General features: G+C 47.7%; 1 protein-coding gene across 8 annotated transcripts in view; it reads left to right on the top strand.

Moving 5' to 3' along the window:
• The window catches only part of CEP250 (centrosomal protein 250), a 45889-nt gene that overhangs the window by 7755 nt on the left and 15927 nt on the right, over positions 1 to 22207 (top strand). For 2 of the 8 annotated variants that reach the window (XM_032605152.1, XM_032605153.1), the window contains exons 3-21: positions 344 to 400; positions 1846 to 1928; positions 2154 to 2319; positions 3066 to 3172; positions 3433 to 3687; positions 5531 to 5627; positions 7929 to 8036; positions 8553 to 8714; positions 9254 to 9432; positions 9741 to 9923; positions 11865 to 12009; positions 12859 to 13005; positions 13701 to 13931; positions 14778 to 14971; positions 15196 to 15323; positions 15509 to 15678; positions 19898 to 20065; positions 20472 to 20606; positions 21885 to 22028. In XM_032605152.1, the coding sequence (XP_032461043.1) occupies positions 344 to 400; positions 1846 to 1928; positions 2154 to 2319; positions 3066 to 3172; positions 3433 to 3687; positions 5531 to 5627; positions 7929 to 8036; positions 8553 to 8714; positions 9254 to 9432; positions 9741 to 9923; positions 11865 to 12009; positions 12859 to 13005; positions 13701 to 13931; positions 14778 to 14971; positions 15196 to 15323; positions 15509 to 15678; positions 19898 to 20065; positions 20472 to 20606; positions 21885 to 22028 (2859 nt within the window). Of the gene's footprint in view, positions 1 to 343; positions 401 to 1845; positions 1929 to 2153; positions 2320 to 3065; positions 3173 to 3432; positions 3688 to 5530; positions 5628 to 7928; positions 8037 to 8386; positions 8468 to 8552; positions 8715 to 9253; positions 9433 to 9740; positions 9924 to 11864; positions 12010 to 12559; positions 13006 to 13513; positions 13579 to 13697; positions 13932 to 14777; positions 14972 to 15195; positions 15324 to 15508; positions 15679 to 19897; positions 20066 to 20471; positions 20607 to 21884; positions 22029 to 22207 lie in introns of those variants that run through there. The other 6 variants (XM_032605154.1, XM_032605157.1, XM_032605155.1 and 3 more) reach the window with 6 other exon arrangements.

Below are 22207 nucleotides of genomic sequence, written 5' to 3'. Positions count from 1 at the left end.
TGATGTCTGCAACTTCTCCACCAGCCATCTACGATGTCCCTTTCAAAGGTGACCTTCATGAGGGGTCAGTTAGTTGTCTAGGTTTGCTCTCCTAGTCTAGAGCTAGGACCTGATCCTAGGTTTTCCGGTTCCAAAGCCCATGAACTTCCTTCTCCAATACAAGAGCTGTAGAGAACATATGATTAAATGACCAAATGGAAACTGTAAGATGTTATGGCCTCACTTCACTGTCATCACCCAGTCCCTCATTCACAGCGCATTTGCCCACGACCCTTGGGGACCTTTGCTTTGGGCTGTTGGTACCAGCCGTGCCCATTGCCGTGTCCTGCTCTGTTTGCCCCAGGTGTTGCAGTACCGGAGTTGGTGCCAAGAGCTGGAGAAGCGGCTGGAAGCCACTGGGGTGAGTGAGGCTCTTCTGTGCTCCTCCTGAGCCCTCAGAGAGTATAGTTAGGCCTCATTTGCCGACTGAGGGAGGCTGGGGTGTGATAAGGCGGTGTTTGGAAGAAGCCGTTCTTTCGTCAGCCCCTGAGAGCTTCATCAGATACCTTCACAGGACCTAGCTATTCCTGCCCCATCAGACTCCAACCCCAGGCTCTGTAAGGACAAAATGAGCTTTAGGAGACTTAATATTACCAGATTGGAAGGGGTGTGGAATCCGAGAGAAGAGATGCATTTTTCCTCCAGGAGGTGTCAGTGTTTATCTGTCTTGGAGAGATGTGTGCCTTTGCAGGCCTGAAAAAACCGTATTTGTGACAGAGAGATTTCTTTGTGCTGTGGGCTGGGTAGAACTGGCTTTCAAAAACCTATCTGCCTTTCTTCCAGCTCCCTCTCAGCATCTTCTCACATTACCCTCGGAAGAGTTCTCTCAGAGGAAGGAAAGGACGAGACTTAACTATGTACCGTTCTATGTAGGCCAGTCACCCTTAGGCATTGTCATAGAATTACGTCACTTAACCTGCAAAGCAACTTTTCAGGGGAATGATATCACCTTCATTTTGGAGCTGAAGACTTTGTGGCTTAGAGATGTTATAACTTCCCAAGGTCCAAAAATTAGTGTAGTAGAAGCCAAGACCATTAGTGAAAGCTGTATTTTATGCTTCTTAGGTCAAAAGTTCTTTTCACTACCAAATGCCATCTTTCACGAGAAATCACTGGTTTACGTTTGGAGAGAGGGATGCAGTGGGTTTACTTGAGGAATGCAGTGATTGAGAAAAGAGACATATTGCTAACAAAGGGGAGAAAGAATAAAAAAAAAAGCTGGGCTTCCCTGGTGGCGCAGTGATTGAGAGTCCGCCTGCCAATGCAGGGGACACGGGTTCGTGCCCCAGTCCAAGAAGATCCCACATGCTTGCGTACCGCAAAAAAAAAAAAAAAAAAGCTGGGGAATTCCCTGGCAGTCCAGTGGTTAGGACTCTGCGCTTTCACTGCTGAGGGGTGGTGGTGGGGTTATCTTTGGTTGGGGGCACTAAGATCCCACAAGCTGCTCGGTGTGGCCAAAAATAAAAATAAATATAAACGGATGAACTTTAAAAACAATAAGCAGGGCTTCCCTGGTGGCGCAGTGGTTGAGAGTCCGCCTGCCGATGCAGGGGACACGGGTTCGTGCCCCGGTCTGGGAGGATCCCACATGCCGCGGAGCGGCTGGGCCCGTGAGCCATGGCCGCTGAGCCTGCGCGTCCGGAGCCTGTCCTCCGCGACGGGAGAGGCCACAACAGTGAGAGGCCCGCGTAACGCATAAAAAAAAAAAAAACAATAAGCAGGCTGCAGTAGAAGGGGGCATCCGGGAATTGGTCTGCGGGATGTTCTCGTTGAAGGTAATTGAAAGCTTGCTTTTGTCTGGCTAAGGGACCGGTCCCTCAGAGGTGGGAAAGTGTGGAGGAGCCAAACCTGGAACAGCTGCTAACCCGATTGGAGGAGGAGCAACAGAGGTGATGGACCCCAACTTTCTGGCCTGGGTGGTTGGCAGGCAGGTAGAGAAGGTTGGTGGAAAACCTCTGTCTCGAGGGCTAACATGGATTAGAACCAAGGACTTCAGCCTTAGCCCTCCAGTTCCTGGCAGTGGAAAGTTCCAGTGGTTGTCATCTTACTCCAAGAGGTCCAAGGGTTGGCTCAGACCTTTGTTTAGTACTTGCTCCTACCCCTCCCCAGTGCAGGTGTGAGAGTCTAGCGGAGGTGAACACCCAGCTTCGGCTGCACATGGAAAAAGCTGACGTGGTGAATAAAGCGCTTCGGGAAGATGTGGAAAAATTGACAGTAGACTGGAGCCGGGCCCGGGATGAGCTAATGAGGAAGGAGAGCCAGTGGCAGATGGAGCAGGAGGTAAGAGAAACAGTGGGCGGGAATGGTGAGAGGAGGACTTGCAGTCTGGGCGCTGCCTGGTCAGTGCCGGAAGGGGTTAACTTCAGGACCTGGATGGAAACTGAGCTGTTTGTTAAAGTCTCTGGCCGTCCTTACTGCTCATGCTGGCAGCTCTGCCCTGCTTGGGCTGTCACCTTAGTTCTGTTCTTACCTGCCCAGTCGAGGTTTTGCTGGCAGGTAGCATGACACTCAAAACAACTCTGTTCCTGCATAGGTTTTAGATGGATCTTAAAGTTTACTGACCCCCCTCATCTGGAAGTCTGCAATCTAGATGCTAAGGAGGTAGCTGTTGAAATTGAATGGGGAAGAAATTTTCAGATCCCAGTTAAAGGAAACTAATGTTTCCTGGGCCGTTGCTCTGTGTTAGGCATTATGTTAGATGATTTACATACGTTATATCATTTAATCATCATTATAAGTCTGTGGTGATGATGGTAATAGCTCCCATTTGTTGAGCAGCTACTGTTTATCCTTTTCTAATCTAGCTCAAAGAAGGCCATATACCATCCTAGGCCCTTTGACCTCTTGAATCCCACTGCTAACTTTATTAAACACTTCAGCATCGCCTGAACATAGACACCCATTCATAAGCTATCTCCTTTAAGGCCCTCCACTTCCCCCCCAATAGTCAGGAGGAATCCAAGACTCCTGTGTTGGCAAAAGATGTCCTCTGCCCTTTGATATGACCTTGGTTTCTGAACACACAGTTCTTCAAGGGCTACCTGAAAGGGGAGCATGGTCGCCTTCTCAGTCTGTGGCGGGAGGTGGTGACCTTCCGTCGCCACTTCCTGGAAATGAAGTCAGCCACTGACAGGTCAGTGTGGAGGTATGACGGGAGGAGGTTTGCCCCTACCTACCAACTCTATTCGCATGACAGTGGGCTGCTATAGAAGGGAATCAGGTTGTGGGGGAAAAGCAGAGGTGGAAGAGTTGGTGGGGAGGGATGGAGTTGTTGGATTGTTGGATTGAGATGACTTTTCCTAGACCTGCTCCTCAGGCTTCCCTGGGCGTGACCTCCACGCTCCCTTTCCTGTTCCTGGTCCCTGTTGGAGTCTGCTCTTTTCTTGTACTCAGAGACCTGACGGAGCTCAAGGCTGAGCATGTGAGGCTTTCAGGTTCCCTGTTGACCTGTTGTCTGCGCCTGACTGTGGGAGCACCACAGTCCCGGGAATCTGATGGATCTGGGAGACTGAATGGGAGCGAGCCATCCCAGTTGATGCTGCTACTAGCCAGGACCCAGGAGCTGGAGAAGGAAGCCCATGAAAGGAGTCAGGAGTTAACACAGCTGAAGAGTCAAGGGCATCTGGAGAAGGCTGAGCTTCAGGATCGGTGAGATGGCCTGGGTCCTAGGAGGGGTTCACTAAGAGAAACTTGACTCCTTTAGGGAGTCAAGATAGGTGGGGGAGATTTGAAGAGCATTCCTCCCACAAGAGGGGAAGGAGATGTGCCAGAGGGAGTCTAGTTTGAAACCCAGTGCCACAGCTGGGGCTGTGTCACTGCCCTCTGCCCTCAGACTATCTTGCAGCTCAGTTTCTGTCCTGTTGACTTACAGAGCTGGCTGTGACTCTCCTCTATCAATACCAAACTATTTGCCATTCCCAGAACAGCCAAGTTCTTCCATGTTCCCTGCCTTTGTAGATGCTGGCCTTAGCCTGGAATGCCTCTCTCCCTTCTCTCTCTGCCTTATCCTTTAAGGCATAGTTAAATGTCACCTCTTCTATGACCTTGATAGCCTGTTACATTACTGTGCCCCCATGTGGTCATTTTTTGTTGTTATATACATTTTTTTTTAAATAAATTTATTTATTTTTGGCTGCGTTGGGTCTTCATTGCTGCACGCGGGCTTTCTCTAGTTGCGGCGAGCAGGGGCTACTCTTTGTTGCGGTGCACGGGCTTCTTATTGCGGTGGCTTCTCTTGCTGAAGAGCATGGGCTCTAGGCGTGCGGGCTTCAGTAGTTGTGGCATGTGGGCTCAGTTGTTGTGGCTTGTGGGTTCAGTGGTTGTGGCTCACGGGCTCCAGAACGTAGGCTCAGTAGTTGCACACAGGCTTAGTTGCTCCGCGGCATGTGTGATCTTCCTGGACCTGGGCTCGAACCTGTGTCACCTGCATTGGCAGGCAGATTCTTAACCACTGCGCCACCAGGGAAGTTCCCCCTATGGTCTTTTGACGTGCTTGTTACATTGGTCTCATTGATTATTTAGTTTTGTTTCGGGTTTTTTTGGCTAGGCTCTTTTATTTTTTGGATTATAATAAAATAGATTTTTTAAAAATGATAAGGGCAGGGACATAAACAAAGAGCTCCGTTTGAATCTTGGGGCAAAGTTCAGTTTATACCCCATGGCTAGGGTTGTGTCACCACCTATTGGTGGTGTGTGTAAATTGCAGTTTGTTTTGTTTGGGTTGTGAAGGCACTGGGAAGCACAAGAACAGAGACCATGTCTTAGTAAGTTTTGTGTTCTAGTGCTTTGCACTTCACCTGCGATATAGTAGACACTTAGTAAATGTTTGTTGAATCATACAATAGCTAAATGAATGACCATACAGTGAGTTAAAGCTCTTAAAGATGATACAGAATAAAATTATGAAGACTTTGAAATAAAAAATTAAGCTCCTTGATAACTTCATTCAAGAAATATTTATTTAGCTACTTATATAACACCAGGTACTGAGCTCCAGGATATGGTGTTAGGTGATAAAGATGCCTGGTGATTTCCCTGAACTTTGAGGTTAGTATCAGGGTGGTTAACCATAATCTTTCCCAATTTGCCCCTCCTTTTTCTCTATCAGAGTTAGAACCTTGGGCTTGAGGGACCTTGGGACTATCCCATGTGGCAATTCTGATGTTCTTGTTGGCTTCAGGGCGCTTGACTTCAAGATCAAGTGGGGTCTGGAAGGGCCTGGTCCAGGGCTTTCCTTCAGCTCTTGGGCCCCCAAACACGTGTTCCAGTCTTGAGATGTGATAAATCCTTGCATGCGTCTGAGTGGCTTTTGGCTCCCCCTCCCCGAGTTCAAGGCTATAGCATCATGTATTCAGGGAGTGCAGGGGCTGGGGGCACCCAAGGGACTCTGGGGGGGCGGCAGTGGGGGTGTCTGGCTTGGGTTAGGGTGTGCTGCATAGCTCTGTCCACATCAGTGGGTTCCCAGGTAACTGTGCTATGCTCTTCTCTTCAGGGTGACCGAGCTCTCTGCTCTACTGACGCAGTCTCAGAAGCAAAATGAAGATTATGAAAAGATGGTAAAGGCTCTGAGAGAGACGATGGAGATCCTGGTACGTGATCCTTTGTTCTGGGAGAGTTGGGAGTGGGCCTGTAGATTCCTGTCCTTTATGGACAGAGAGTTCAGGATACCAGTTAAATGTTCCTTGATGAAATCCCCTAAAGCTAAAAAATTAATTTTGGTTGAATCTGAAAATTATTTAACTCATTCTTTTATCCATTTAATAAACATTAGCTGTCTACTGTCCCTACTATATTCCTAGGGAAACTACAGCAGTGCGTGCATGCAGTGTGTCCTCCTCTGAGAGAGTGAGACACACATGAAGAGGCACACTAACCAAGTAGGAGCGGGGGATGTTTGGAGAGATTCAAAACCTAGTCAGACGGGAAACACCTGAGGAGCATGAATGTGGTTAGCCTGGAGAAGGAGGGCTTGAGGAAGACATGATGGCTGCCTTCACATAACTGAAGGACTGACACCAGGGAAGAGAGTTGGCTTGTTTAATGTTTGCCAGCGGGGCACAATCACTGCCAGTGACTGGAAGTTACAGGGTGGTAGAGCAGCTGGAGCTGCTCGGTAGTTGAACAGTCTGTCTAATGAAGGAGTGAGGTTTGTGTCACTGGCTTAACATCTGCCAGGATTGTTATCAAAGGGATTCTCTAAGGTTGGAAGTTAGAACCTCTGGCTTGATTGCACGTTTCCTTTCATCTCTGGGAATTTTCAGATCTCTGATTTTAGGCAAATCCTGCACCCCTATCCACATACATATCCCTAGTCTTCTCATCCAAGCTAGGATCAGCTGGGGGCTAGACATGCTTATGCCTTTTTGGTTTCTTTTTTTTCTTTTTTGCGGTACACGGGCCTCTCACTGTTGTGGCCTCTCCTGTTGCGGAGCACAGGCTCTGGACGCGCAGGCTCAGCGGCCATGGCTCATGGGCGCAGCCGCTCCGTGGCATGTGGGATCTTCCCGGACCGGGGCAGGAACCCGTGTCCCTTGCATCGGCAGGCGGACTCTCAACCACTGCGTCACCAGGGAAGCCCTTGGTTTCTTTTTGTTCAGGAATTTGCAAATTCAGATGTCCGCAGGGCCCAGGTAATATAAATGAATGAAGTGAGTTCAGCTATAAGAATTCTGATTTTCCAGTGCTATCATATTTAGTTTCCAGTATAACAGGGAACACTTGATCTCAATAGTAAGGAAACAGTGAGGAGTAGTGAGGACTGCAGGACCCTGAAGAATATATGTCCCATCTGGAGGAGGCATCCTCTATTCAACTTCAGTAAATTATTGCCATCTAGGGATGGGGGCTGGTGTGGCCCATATGTTAACTTTTTGAGAGAAGCCAGAAATTCAGATTTTTATGAATTTTTATGAATTTCTCAGCTCAGAAAAATCTCTCAATTTACAAATGTTGGTTCAAATTTTATATAGGCCAAAAAAAAACATAGCTGCAAATCTGCGTCTTTAAGCCTTCACTAGCACAATAAGGTAAGAAGGAGGAGGGGACATTTTGAGAGTTCAAATTTATTGCTGACCTTGGGGCTAGAGGTTCCTCTGGCTTTAAGTCTCAAGTGCCAATTTGCTGTTCAGAGACAGCAACCATCCTTCATCCAATGATAGCTCACATTTAATGAACATTTGCTTTCTGACAGACACTGTGTTGAGTAATTTACATGCAGTTTTTTCATTCAAGCCTCAAAACAAATCTATAAAGTAGTTGCTGTTAATTATTCCTATTTTATTTTATTTTTCAAGTTTTTCCATTTTTTTAAAATTTTTGGCTGCGTTGGGTCTTCGTTGCTGTGCACAGGCTTTCTCTAGTTGCAGTAAGTGGGGGCTACTCTTCGTTGTGGTGCACGGGCTTCTCATTGCGGTGGCTTCTCTTGTTGCAGAGCACAGGGTCTAGGTGCATGGGCTTCAGTAGTTGTGGCACATGGGCTTAGTTGCTCCGCGGCACGTGGGATCTTTCCAGACCGGGGCTCAAACCCTTGTCCCCCGCATTGGCAGGCGGATTCTTAACCACTGCACCACCGGGGAAGTCCCTTAGTCCTATTTTAAAGAGAAGGAAGCTCAAAGAAGGAGTTGCCTAAGGTTACCAAACTAGTAAGTGATAGTGCAAGAAATCTTATCTAGGCAGTCTAATTTGGAGCTCTTAATCCCTTAATCTGAATTCTTAATCACCACATCACATTGTATTCAGAATCCTGGGACAGTGTTAGCATTCACGTGTGGTCAGGGGAAAAGTGGGATTGACAGAATAGACAGAATGAGACTCTGGTTAATTTGGGGCCTGGAATGATAAATTCTCTTCTGAGAGTTTGGCTCATAGGCTCTATTTGGTTCCTTGTCCAGGAGGCAAATCACGCAGAATTAATGGAACACGAGGCATCTCTAAGTAGGAATGCCCAAGAAGAGAAGCTGTCTTTACAGCAAATGATCAAGGACATAACCCAGGTACTGGTAAGCCTCCGGTTCACAGTAACCGGTCCAACCTCACCCTCCCCAGACCTCCCCGTCCTCTCAGGTGCGCCTAGAGGAGTCTGGATTTAGGGTCTTGTGGGAAGGAATTGTCTGAGTACATTTGAAGACTGGAACCCTGAGGAGTAGCTAAGCTTTCGTGTGCTGGCACTGCCTGCTGAAATGCCCTCTCTCTTACTGCTAGCTGCAGTTCTCCGGCAGCGGCTGGATCCTGGCCTTTGCTACCTCAGCAACCTCTTCTTCCTTCATTTATTCCTTGGGTGTTCAAGGGGTGCTAGTCTTGTTGCTCATTCTAGGTTTGGGTGACCGAAGGGGAAGAGTTGGTTTGAGGAGTTGAAGGAACCAACCTTTTTGGCTCTTAAGATACCCTCCTCCCACCCCCCAGGGAGAGGACCTGAGAGAGAAAACATCAGGTTTGTCCAGGCTGGCATGTTAGTCCTCTACATGGATTCTAGGCCTTGGTCAGTAGGATGGTGACCCTGCTGTGTTGGATTTCAGGCCATGGTAGAAGAGGAGGACAATATGGCCCAAGCCTCTGGTCATGAGAGCTCCTTGGAGTTGGACCCTAGTGGCTTCTCCTCCCAGTTTGATTCCCAGCAGCCAGACAAGGCTCTTTCTCTGGTGCGTTCAGTGCTGACTCAGAGACGCCAGGCTGTGCAGGTGAGAACCCCAGCACTGCTCCTCAGCCACAGGGATGGGTGTCTAAACTGACTTGGGCCCCAGGTACCCTCCTAGCCCAGACTGCCCCTTTTGCTACATTGACCAGTCACAAGGTGTTTTGTCAACACCCCAAAGTGCCCATTAGAATCTCTGTGTCTGCCCAGTTGTGCTCGTGGGGAGCAGGCACACTCTCCGTGCCACTGGCACGCTCCACTTTGATGCAGTCTTTACACAGCACTGTGCAACGTGGAGCCCCAGGGGAGTGTGGGTAAGCGTTCCCCAATTCTAAGGGTCCCAGCCACACTTACCACCCCCACCATTTTACATTTGAAGATGATGGACTCTGACACTCTGGAAGCCACAGAACCCAGTCATCTCTGATGCTCTGTCTCCTCGACTGGTCTCATCTCTTTTCGTAGCTTCCTTTTGTTGCACCAGCCCCCAACCCGCTTGCCCAGCCCTACTTTCAGGCTTATGACATCCCTCCTCTGCCCTGCGCTCTTGTTCACCACCTCACTTCTGATGCTCTCCCTCCGCAGGACCTAAGGCAGCAGCTGTCAGGCTGCCAGGAAGCCGTGAGCTCCTTGCAGCAGCAGCATCATCAGTGGGAGGAGGAGGGTGAGGCCCTGAGACAGCGGCTACAGCAGCTCACCGGGGAGCGGGACACCCTGGCAGGGCAGACTGTGGACCTGCAGGGGGAGGTGGACTCTCTCAGCAGGTGAGCGGGAGCTGTCCATCCCCCGCTTCCTCCCAGGCTCAGTCCCCGCCCAGCCCATGTGTTTGGTTGGCTGACCCTTTTCTTCCCTAGACCCACAGCTGCTCAGGGCCTCCTTGCTTTGTGTTCTGCTGGTTCCTGCTCACTCAGTTTTGGGTCTTTGTGATAAAAAAAAAAAACAGTTTCCTGCTCAAAAGGGAAGATGAGATATTTAAAGGAAACATAAACCTCTCTCCTTTGACCCTGTGCTGTCTGCTTCCAGGAGGGCTTTTAGGTTCCAGGGTTTCTGTTCATGTCCGGTCTCCTTCCAGGGAGCGAGAGCTCCTGCAGAAGACCAGGGAGGAGCTGCAGCAGCAGCTGGAGGTGCTGGAGCAGGAGGCGTGGCGACTGCGGAGGACAAACATGGAGCTTCAGCTGCAGGGCGACTGTGCTCAGGGCGAGAAGGAGGAGCAGCGGGAGGAGCTGCACCTGGCCATCCGTGAACGGGAGCGCCTGTGCGTGCGTGTGACAGCCCCTCCCCGCTCTTAGAAAGTGGAGTAAATTGAAGCCTGGTGTTCGGTGGGTTCAGATTAGCTTACTGCTCCGTCCTTTGCAGGAGGATGAAAACAGAAAGTTCATCCAAGCATTGCTGAACACCCAGGAGGGCCGAGGCCCCGTGGCGGGTACAGAAATAAATAAGACACAGGCTCTGATCTCAAGCAGTTTGCAGTGTAATGGGGAAGTCAGACAAGTAAACCTTGGCCAGATGAAGTATGAGCTAAAAAAGAGCTTCAAGCTAGGTCCTCTGGGAGAATAGGAGTAACAGTTAATTATTGAAAGCTTCATGGAGGAGAGGGTAGCCGTTGAGCTGGGCCTTGACATATTTCGATTGGTAGAGAGTGGGACAAGGGCTAAAGGAACAGATTAGCAAAGAAAAGGAGTCAGGAACGTTCATGGCATGTTCAGAGGAGGCCGGGCTGGCCAAACTGTAGGACTGATCCTGGGAAGTAATGGGAAATGAGCTGGTCAAGGAAGGGAATTTCAGAGTACAGGGACCCAGCTCATTTGTAAATTCCCCGATACCATGTCATAGAAAAAGCAAGGACTTTAGAGCTGGGCAGAAGCTTGGTTTAAATTATGGCTCTGCCACTTGGACAGATTATTTGTAAAATGGGGCTGATAATATTTCCCTTGAAGAGTCTTTGGGGAGGTTAAAGCAGTGTTTTGCAAAATGCCAGCACAGAGCCTGACATATGGTAAGTCTTCAGCACCTGGTAGCAGGGGCTATATTTCTTTTTTCAATTTTGGCTGCATCATGTCTTAGTTGCGGCATGCGGGATCTTCATTGCAGCATGCAGGATCTTTTCTTGTGGCGCCCGGGCTTCCCTCTAGTTGTGGTGTGCGGGTTTTCTCCCTCTAGTTGTGGCGCACAGGCTCCAGAGCACATGGGCTCTGTAGTTTGTGGCACGTGGGCTCTCTAGTTGAGGCACGCAGGCTCAGTAGTTGTGGCGCACGGGTTTAGTTGCCCCACGGCATGTGGGATCTTAGTTCCCTGACCAGGGATCGAACCCATGTCCCCTGCATTGGAAGGTGGATTCTTTACCACTGGACCACCAGGAAAGTCCCTGTATCTTCTTCATCTTTTTTTTTTTTTTTTTTTTTAATTTATTTTTTGCGGTACGTGGGCCTGTCACTGTTGTGACCTCTCCCGTTGTGGAGCACAGGCTCCGGACGCGCAGGCTCAGCAGCCATGGCTCACGGGCCTAGCCGTTCCGTGGCATGTGGGATCTTCCCGGACCGGGGCACGAACCCGTGTCCCCTGCATTGGCAGGCGGACCCTCAACCACTGCGCCACCAGGGAAGCCCTCTTCTTCATCTTTGATGCATCCCCTCCTCACCTGTTCCCTAGCTCCTTCTGCCTAATAGGCATGAATAATGGAATCTTGAATGACTGCTCTAAAGATCATGACTTGCACAAGGAGTGGTCTCTCCTCTACTAAGGAAAAGGAGAGACAATCCACAAAGATAGTTTTATGTTTTTAAATTTAATTTGTGTGACTCGATAATGCACCTATTTACATGATTCAAAAGTCAAAACTATTTTAAAAGGTATGCAAAGAGAAAGTACTACTTCCCTCGGCTTCATTCATCCCATATTCCTTCCTTCTGTTTGTAACCATTTAAATTAATTTCTTATTAATATGTCTAGTGCTGCTTTATGCAATAAATGCATATATCCTTATTTCCCCCAATTTCTTGCATAAAAGATAGTACACCATGTATACTGTTCTGCGCCTTGCTTTTTTCATGTTATGTGTCTTGGAGACCTCTCCTTATCAGTTTTTAGAGACCACCTTCATTCTTTTGCATCGCAAAAGCAATTGCATTCCTGTTATCTTCTGGGGTGTGGCCATTCCCTGAGATTTCCTCTAGCCCCCTTCTGTTTCCCGTCTTAGTCAGGAGACGCTGGCGGGCCTAGAAGCCAAACAGTCAGAGTCGCTCAGTGAAGTGATCACCCTTCGGGAAGCCCTGGAGTCCAGTCGCCTGGAAGGGGAGTTGCTGAGACAAGAGCAAACAGAAGTGACCGCCGCACTGGCCAGGGTGCGTGGCCCTCCCCCTCGCTGGCTGGGTGGGGCGGGCGGCTTGGAAAGTTGTGTCTCCAGGAAAAAGGCGCACAGCCTGCCTCGTTCTTCATCCTGCAAGTCATGGCCCTTCCTGTTTCTTGCCTCAATGCCTAGTTACTGCTTTTGGGTTCTGTCCCTCCAAACAGACTCTCTGTATTGCAATTTGAATGGTTTTCTAAAATGTCAATCTGGTCATGTCAGTCTCTTTCCTAAAACCATTCATTGGCTTCCCAGCTCCTTGGTACCACATGCAAAGCCCTCTGCCACCTGCCCCAAACTGTTTCTAGCCTCCTCTTCACTCCAGATCCCTGTTCTAACGCCTCATATACCTTCGTTCCTGCCACATAGCACTAATTGCATTCTCAGTTTTACCCGTTCTTTCGTGATTTTAATACTTTGTATGTACTTTTCCCTTTGCTTGGACTGCTACTTTCCTCCCCTTTTAACCGCAAACTGTTCCTCATCTGTCAGTACCCAACTTAACTGTCGACTCTTCTACCAAGCATTTTTGATTCTCTCAAATTGAATTAATGCTTTCTTTGAGTTCCCAGAGCACTTTGTGCTTACATTGGCTATGGTGTCATCCCAGTTGTAGTTGCTTATACATCCTGATGTCTGTGCCTCTGTAATGTGAGTTCCTCTCTTACTCTTCAACAAATGAATGGGTAAGTGAATGAAGAAATGAAGGGAAAAGTTGTTCAGAATGTAAGGGAAGGAATGAAGTGTTAACTGATCTCTGTACAAGGAAAGCAGCAGATGTTGGGGATGTGAGCTGTTCACTGTTGCAGGAAAACTGGAAAATGAAACTCTAACTCTCTGCTTTTAGGCAGAACAGTCTATTGTGGAGCTGTCAAGTTCTGAGAACAGCCTGAAGGCTGAGGTAGCTGATCTTCGGGCTGCAGCTGTCAAACTCAGTGCCTTAAATGAGGCTTTGGCCTTAGATAAAGTTGGGCTGAACCAGCAGCTTCTCCAGGTGAGCAAAGATTTCTCTGATCCACAGGGTAGGGCTGGACCCCGACCGAGGGCAAGGGAGAGACAGACAAAGCTGATGCCTGTAACAAGGAACAGTTCTTAAATGGATCAGCCCAAGACAGATCAGCTCCCAAATGTAGTCCTGGAATGAGCAAAAGGAACATTTATAGTGCAAAGGAGAGCAAAGATTACAAGGCCCGGGCTCAGCCATTAAAAATAGACCCCTCCCACATCTGCAGCAGAACTACCTTTGGGCTTTAGGGTAAAATCATCAGGGCTAGGCCCATGTCCTCTGGAAGGAAGACTGGGTTTTAATCCTGTTGTATGAGATAACAGCAATCACAGAAAAGGATCTGTTGAAGAGCCCAAGTCTCAGAATTTTCTCTAGAGGTTACAGATTTAACACATCTCTTCACTACCCCATTCCCTTGACCCCCAGAAATGTTGTATGTTCCCTTATTCTGAATTCTTTAAGAGCAGGATTTTGCCTTTTTTCTCTCTGTCCCCAGCATCAACCCATCTAGTACCTGGAGTAAAGACCCCAGACCAAATGTGTGCATAGTCCTCCTCTCTCGTAAGCACTCCTGTGTTCATCTGTGGAGAACAGATTCATATCTCACTTGGATTTCTGTCTCAGCACTTCATCTCTAAACCGTAACCCTTTGTCTTTGATGTCCTTCCCTTTTTGGCCAGTAGTTAGAACAGGAGAACCAGTCTGTGTGCAGGAGGATGGAAGCAGCAGAGCAGGCGAGAAACACTTTGCAGGTGGGCCTGACAGAGGCCGAGAGGAACAAGGAAGCCCTGTGGGAAAAGAACACCCACCTGGAGGCTCAGCTGCAGAAAGTGGAGGAGACCAGGGCTGAGCTGCAGGCAGATCTCAGGGGCATGCAAGATGAGAAGGAAGAAATTCAAGAGAAACTAAGTGAGGTGAGAAGACAAAACTGCTACCATCCCATTAAGGATGCTCACTGTACATGCTCGTTGTACATACATGCTCACTGTAAAAAATGAAAGCACTACAGAAATGATTCAGGAAGGGAAAATCTCACTTCCTAGAAATGACCAGTGTTACTAGTTGGGGGTATGTCTTCCAGTTTTTTTAAAAGAATTCCTAGAGGAATCCTTCACTGATCCTTCATTGCTTCACATCCATCAGTTTGAATTAGATGCCTCTCCTGTGTTTTCTGATAATACATTGTATTTATTCAACCACCACTCCCTTCATACTGTATTATAATTATCTGTGTTTATGTGTCTCCACCATTAGACCAAAAGCTCCTTGAAGGCAAGACTATGTCTTACTTGTTTTTATAACTCCAGCTTTTAGTCCAGTGTGTAACACATAGCAAGGGGCTCTGAGTTTTTTCTGAACCAGTGCCCCAGCTCAAAGGTCATCTTTCTTCTCTACCAAGCATCTTATTGCCCTAGTAATTATACATAATCTCCCTTCTCAGAGCCTTTTTCTCAGGGCACTGATCACTTTCTTCCTGGTATTATGTGTGTGTCTTACCTCTCCTTAAGACTAAAAGCTCCTTAGAGGTAGATCTCTTGCAGCCGTAGCACAGGGTATTGCTCAAAGGAGAGCCTGTTTCCTGGGCTGGGGACTCTGTAGGTTGATCAGGGGAATAGATAAATGGTACTTGGTGTGAGTGGGCAGTGCTCAAGGCTCACAGAGCTGGGTCCAGAATCTGAGGAGCCCATGGCCCTAATCTGGTGATAGCAGCCCTGGGGGGATCCTGCCTCCCTCTGTATCCCATCAGTTCTTCCCCTCAGGCACATCACCAGCAGGAGGCAGCCTTAGCTCGGGTGGAGCAGCTGCATCAGGAGGCAAAGCGACAGGAAGAGGCGCTTGCCCGGGAAGTCCAGGAGAAGGAGGCTCTAGCGCGGGAAAAGGCGTCTCTCGAGGTGCGGCTGCAGGCTGTGGAGCGGGACCGGCAGGACCTCTCTGAACAACTGCTGGGGCTCAGGTAGGGTCTGGACCTGGTTCTGCCAAGGGCAGAGAGAGCTTTACAAGGCAAGGGGGAGCCAACCTAAGTTCCTTGCCCAAAGTATATGGGGCCTAAATGAGTTATGAATTTGTAATTGCCTCCCCGCCCCCATATTCTCTCTTGGTGACCAGTAGTTAGAACCCAGTTCCTCTTAAGGAAGGGGCTTGATGGGTAAGAACTCTCCCAATTCCTGAACCTGACAGCTCAGCCAAGGAGCTACTGGAGAGCAGTCTGTTTGAGGCCCAGCAACAAAATTCTCTGATAGAGGTCACCAAGGGGCAGCTGGAGGTCCAGATTCAAACCGTCACTCAAGCCAAGGAAGTAATCCAAGGTAAGAACCCAACTTGGATGGGCGCACTTCATTCCACAGGGATGTTGAAAGCTTGGAAGACAGTGGGAAGCTATTAGAGCCAGGCCCAGGGCCTCTGAGATGGGAGTTCCTCATGAGGTCTGGGGAGAGGGGTGAAAGATGGAGGACAGAGCCTCAGAGACAAGATCCCATCCCTGGCATCTTAGGGGAAGTGAAGTGCCTGCAGCTGGAACTGGACACTGAACGGAGCCGGGCAGAGCAGGCACGGGATGCGGCAGCCAGACAGCTGGCCCAGGCTGAGCAAGAGGAGCAGGCTGCCCTGCAGCAGCTGAAGTCAGCCCATGAGGAGGAGGTGAACCGGCTCCAGGAGAAATGGGTAGGTGGTGGTTGTGGCTAGGGGATGGGAGAGACAGACAGCAGCAGGTATTCCTGCTTATAAAAGTGAAATCTGAACAGGACTAGTCTGGTTGGTCACCATGGTGCAAAATCCAGCTTCTAGCTAGTAAATGAGTTAATGTATGGAAAACACTAATAATAGTTCCTGGTATACAGTAAGCTCTATATTTGTGTTAGGTATTATTGTTGTTGTTGTTTCTGTATGTATAGAGACTTAAGAGTGGATCCTGGGATTTAGGATCGATAAACTGGCCCCAGGGTGTAAAGGGAGCAGAGGAATGCCTTGGACCTATTATTGCCCAATTCAGAACTGTGTTTCTTTTGTCTTTTAATTATTTAATTTAGTCCATTTGCTTTTATTGTGATTATAGGCATATTTGGATTTATTTCCACCATCTTATGCTATTTCTTTTGCCTTTTTTTTTTTTTTTTTTTTGTGGTATGCGGGCCTCTCACTGTTGTGGCCTCTCCCATTGCGGAGCACAGGCTCTGGACGCGCAGGCTCAGTGGCCATGGCTCATGGGCCCAGCCGCTCCGCGGCATGTGGGATCTTCCCGCACCGGGGCACGAACCCCTGTCCCCTGCATTGGCAGGCAGACTCTCAACCACTGCGCCACCAGGGAAGCCCTCTCTTGCCTTTTTACACCTTTTGGGGAGGAGAATTCACCTTTTTTAACTTCTTTTAGAGGGTTATATCGGATTATTAAATTGTATTCTTTTCTCACTTCTTTTTTCCTCTCTACTACTTTGGATGATAGGTACTCTACTTTTTATTCTTTTAGTTGTTCTTTAATATTTTAAAATACATACTTAATAAAATCTGAAGTTAATCAATATATTTACCCTTTTCCTGAATGACACAAGGACCAGAGAACATTTTACCTGCATTCACTCCTCCCAACCTATCAACTGTATTAGTCATTGTGTTTAGTTATTACTAGTTGTTAACACCATACATTATGTGTTTTGATTATTTTATACAGTCAATAATTGTTTAGATACACTGAAAATTTTACGAGGTTTTTTTGCTCACCATTCCTCCTTGCGTGTCAGGCTTTCTATCTGGATTTGTTTTCCTTGAAGTAGAATTTCCTTTGGTGAGGGTATGTTGGTAGTTAATTGTCTGAAAATGTCTATTTTACTTCTTTTTTATAGCTTTTTCCTTTTTTTAATTTTATTTTTTATTGAAGTATAGTTGATTTACAATGTTGTGTTAGTTTCAGGTGTACAGCAAAGTGATTCGGTTATATATATATATATTATGTCTTTTTTTTTGCAGATTCTTTTCCCTTATAGGTTATTACAAAGTATTGAGTATAGTTCCCTGTGCTATATAATAGGTCTTTGTTATCTATTTTATATATAGTAGGTATATATGTTAATCCCAAACTCCTAATTTATCCCTCCCACTTTTATTCTTGAAAGATAGTTTCACTGGGTATAAAATTCAGGTACAAATTGTAAGGTAACCATTATTTTCTGTCAGCACACTGATTATTCCATTGTTGGTATTGAGAAGCCTCTAATTAGTTGTATGTTAGAACTTGGTGTAACCTTCAGGTATCTTAACTTTCTGTCTTAGATTTTTCATGTGTACTTTTTCTACACTGTATTCTGGGTGATATTTCTTCAGATCCCTCTTCTATTCACTAATTTCCCTTTTCAACTGTGTCTAATCTGCTTTATAATCTATTCACCAAGTTTTAAATTTTATTTATTAAATATTTTATTTCTCAACATTCTGTTTGGTTATTTTTTCAAATCTTCTTGGTCATTTTTTAGTGTCTTCTCCATAATTTATATTTGCAGTCCCTCTTTTATTCTTTAAACACATGAAACATACTTTTATGCTGTCTAATAATTCCAACACCTAAAATCTTTTTGGATCTCTGTTATATGTTGTTTCCCTTGGCTCTCACTGATGACCTTGACCCCTAAGTGTTTTGTGATTCCTGACTCTGAACTCATGTTCTCTGGAAATTTTTCTGTGGGAATCCTTTTAGGCCTGAGGCAAAGGAGATTTTCCTCAGAGATTTGCTTTTGCTTCTCTGAGGAAGCTGAAGGACTAGCATCCCAGAACCACCTTAAAGTACAATTTCTGTTTAAAGTTTTTGGGCCACATTCAGGCCCTGAACCCACATGAACACCAGCCTATGGTTATGAATTCTCAAGTGATATATATATATATATAGCCCTTTGTGAAGGTTAAAACAAATTTTCTTGCTATTCCCTTCTGTACAGTGTTTTGTTTTCTCTCTCCCCAACTTTTTCTCTCTCCCTTTTTCTTCCCCTTTTCTCCCTCTCTCAGGTTTATCCATTTACTGAGGACTGTAGCCCAGGGATGGGTGGGTGTTTTTCTGAAGAGCCACATTGGGCCTTGCAGACCATACAGTCTCTGTCACACTCACTCTTCTCTGCCGCTCTAGTGCAAAAGCAGCTGTAAACGACATGTATGTAAATGAGCATGGCTGTGTTCCGATAAAACTTTATGTATGGACATTGAAACTAAATTTCATATAATTTTCACATGTCACAAAGTCTTATTCTTCTTTTGACTTCTTATCAACCATTAAAAGCATAAAAACCACTCTTAGCTCACGGGGCCAGGTTTGGCCCATATGCCATAGTTTCCTGACCCCAGATAGCCCTTTGGAGGTCCAGCCTTATGTCTCCTGTCAGGCTCCCCACCCTTTGTTTTCTGTTTTCTTTGCCCACATTGCCAGAAAATGAATTTCAAGGTTATTAGGTAAAGCAAATACCTCCAGTGGAAAGCCTGTTCTGTGCTCATTTACCTCTTTAGATCACAAGTATTGCTTTGATTTTGGCTCCAATGAAATTTTCATTATTTTCCTGCTGGCTCAGTGATACATTAAGATATATACTTAATAGTTAAATTGGCTTTTTTTTTGTTTGTTAGTTTGTTTTGCCCTTTTACAGGTGGAGGGTTCAGAGAGTTTGTTTGTCAGATTTCTGGAAATGGAAGTTGACTTGTGTTTTGTGTGTATTTGTGATTTGATAGTTATTACAAGGCAGACTTGTTGGCAAGATGGTAGCCAAAAGTTTGCCTCTTTTTAGAATTATGTGCCTAGATTATAGTAGGTACTTCAAAATATTTATTGAATGACCAGTGTCCAGAGGCAGTTCAGTTTCCCAGCAAGAATCAGGCATACCACCCACTGAAAACCCTACAAGTAAATGAAGCTATAAAACTTCTGAATGATGTGTTACCACCTGATGTAGACTTGGTATCCGTGGAAGGACTGACCATCTCATGGCCACACCTGAATCATGGGAAAGTCTCTTCCGTCTTTTCCTTTCTTCTCAGTCAGATAATCCCCCTGACTTCTGATTGTCTGACTTTATGATCTCCCTACTGATTGCAAGGGTTGAAAGCCCACATAACTCTCGAGAGTCTGTTAGTTTTTTGTTTTTTGGCCACGCTACACAGCATGCAGGATCCTAGTTCCCTGACCAGGGATTGAACCCAGGCCCTTGGCAGAGTCCTAACCACTGGACTGCCAGGGAATTCCCTGTCCCCGTTTTTATAGATGAGGAAACTGAGGCACAGAGATGCAATAGAAATGAACTGAGGTCACACTAGTAGTACTGGGGTAAAGAGTGTAACCTAGGCAGCCTGGCTCCAGTGCCCTTCACCACCATCCTGAGATCCTAATAGAGGGGCTGGATTCGTCTAGGAGATCAGGGAGGGTGTCGGTCACTGATGGACCTCTGGGAGGACCGGGATGCCCCATCCTAACGCTCTTGTATCGTATAGGAGACAGGCTCGGCCTGGCTTTTTGGGAGGCTAATCCTGTCACCCTGAGCAGGGGAGTGGGGACAGCAGAGAGCGAGTCCGCCCCCTCAGTTCGCTGTTACAACCACCAACCATGATGTGCTTGCTTTAAAATAACAGATATTTGTAGCTTATATGAGGGACAGTTGTGCTTTAGAAAACACTTTTCCATGTATTATACCATTTGATTTTTTTTTAATAAATCTCATTTGATCCTCATAAAATTTGGCGAGATGGGCAAGGCAGGATGATTAGCCTCACCTCGCAGATGAGGAAGCAGGCTTGTCACGTGAGGCACCAAGGTCACACAGCTGGTGAGCAGTAGGCTTCTTGCCCTAACCCGGTTCTCCTTCTGCCTCCTCTCCTCACCCCCTCGGCTCTAACGGTGCTTCCTTTGTACGGCCAGGAGAGAGAGCGCTCCTGGCACCAGCAGGAACTGGATAAGGCTCTGGAGAGCCTGGAGAGGGAGAAAATGGAGCTGGAAACGAGGCTGAGGGAACAGCAGGCAGAAACGGAGGCCATGCGGACACAGAGGGCAGAAGAACAGGCCGAGGCCGAGAGCGCCCTGTGCCAGGTGGGCAGCTGGGAGGACTGGGCTGCACGTCCACCCTGTGATCCCCCTACCTTGGGCCACTTCCTTTCCCACTCCCGAGGGTGGTGCTGCAGGGGCTTCCAGAAGAGAATGTAGCTTCCCACTCTGTTCCCCATGAGCAGGTGATCGGTACCGTTAGCTGCACGGCCGGCGGCATGTCCTACTTCCTGAGGGAGGGCTGTCGTTTACCACATCCTGTCAGCTTGCAAACCAGCAGCAATCTTCGTACTTCCTGGCTCTCAGTCAGTGGGTCCAGACCTTCCTTCGCCCTCAGCCCCCACCCCATTTGCTAGAAGAGCCCTAGAGCAGCTGGCGTGTGTTTGTGGCCTAGTGGGTGAGCATGGTGACCCCTAACCCAACACGCCCTCGCCCTCCTGCCCCTCCACAGATGCAGCTTGAAACAGAGAAGGAGAGGGTGTCCCTCCTGGAGACACTGCTGCAGACCCAGAAGGAGCTGGCAGATGCCAGCCAACAACTGGAGCGGCTGAGGCAGGACATGAAGGTTCAGAAGTTAAAGGAGCAGGTACGGAGGGTGGTTCTGGGCAAGGAAGAAGAGGCAGCATTGATTTATTCATTCACATTGACCTGCTCTTTGGCACTTCTTTGCACCGGGCCCTGCCTAGGTGCTGACATTTGACCAACAGAAAGGTGTGGCACAACGGTGAACATGACAGTCATGGAGTTCTAGTGGCAGAGCAGACACAAAATAAGTGAGATAATTACCGGTTGTGATAAGGGCTGTAAAGGAAATAAATAGGACGATGTAACTGAGAGTGATTCAAAGGAGGCCTCTTTGGACAAGGTGGTCATGGAGGGCCTCACTGAGAAAATGACATTTGAGCTGAACCATTAAGGTTGAAGAGCCAGACCCGTAGAACAATAAGGATGAACCTTGAAAGCATTATGCTGAGTGAAAGAGGCCAGTTACAAGAAGGCACACAGTGTATGATTCCACTTGTGGGAAATATCCAAAACAGGCAAATCTACAGACAGAAAGTAGATGAGTAGTTGGGAGTGAGGATGGGGGATGGGGAGGGTACAGGATTTCTTTCTGGAGATGATGAAAATGGTAAAAAAATGATCATGGTGACAGTTGCACAACTCTGTGAATATGCTAAGGCCATTGAATTGTATGCTTTAAATGAGTAAATTGTAGGGTATGCGAACTGAATCTCAATAAAATCATTAAAAGGAAAAGAAAAGAAGCCAGCCATTTGAAGAACAGTTTAGGCAGAGGCAAAAGCTATCATAAGGGCCTGGGACAGGCAGAAAGGGCCTGGGACAGTTCAGGACAGACAGGAAGCAGCATGATAAGCTTGGGGGCAGGAGCCCTTTGTCAGCCATGGTAGGACCTTGGACTTTGTTCTAAGGGCAGTGGGAACATGTTGGATGGTATTTAAACAGCAGAGTGGGACATGAGTTATTACGTACATATTTTAAAATACTTTAGCTGCTGAGGGGAGAATTCTGTGTGTGTTTGTGTTTGCCTGCTTGCACGTGGGCATGGTGGCATAAAGTGGAAGCAGGGGCACCCGGCAGGAGGCTGCTGCAGTGGTCTGGATGAGGGACCCTGGCCGAGAAAGCCTGGGTGAGCAGTGCACTTGGTGAGGGAGGAGAGGGAATAGGAGGTGAGGACTTGAGGTGACAGGGTATCATGGAAACAACGTGGATAGCTGGGCCCTGCCTCAGCTTTTGGCAACCCAACCAAAACAACAGTATTTATACAACACGGATTGCTGTAACATGGATTTCAAGACCAAGGAAGCTTTCTTCTGCTCCCTGCTGTCTTCTCCCTTCGCAGGAGACCACTGGGATGCTGCAGACCCAGCTCCAGGAGGCTCAGCGGGCGCTGGAGCAGGCAGCCCAGCAGCACAAAGACAACCTCGCTGCCCTCCAGGAAGAGGCCGGCACCCTGCTGCAGGATAAGATAGACCTGCAGAAGCAGGTCCCTGCTCCTCTCTCCCAGCCCAGCACCCTTCCCCAGCACAGCCAGGCTCTCCCACTCCCTCTGGCAGGACGGGGGAACAACCTTGGCTGCCTGAGCCTGGGACGGGGAGGGGAAGCCCCAGTACTGAGTGGAAAAGTGAAGGGTGCTCAGGGCTGTGCACGTGCCTCCCAGATCCC

Source organism: Phocoena sinus, chromosome 15 (genome assembly GCF_008692025.1).
Source record: "Phocoena sinus isolate mPhoSin1 chromosome 15, mPhoSin1.pri, whole genome shotgun sequence".
NCBI classification, from domain to species: domain Eukaryota; kingdom Metazoa; phylum Chordata; class Mammalia; order Artiodactyla; family Phocoenidae; genus Phocoena; species Phocoena sinus.
Note: the sequence above shows the minus strand (reverse complement) of the source record. Positions and strands in the feature narration are given on the sequence as shown.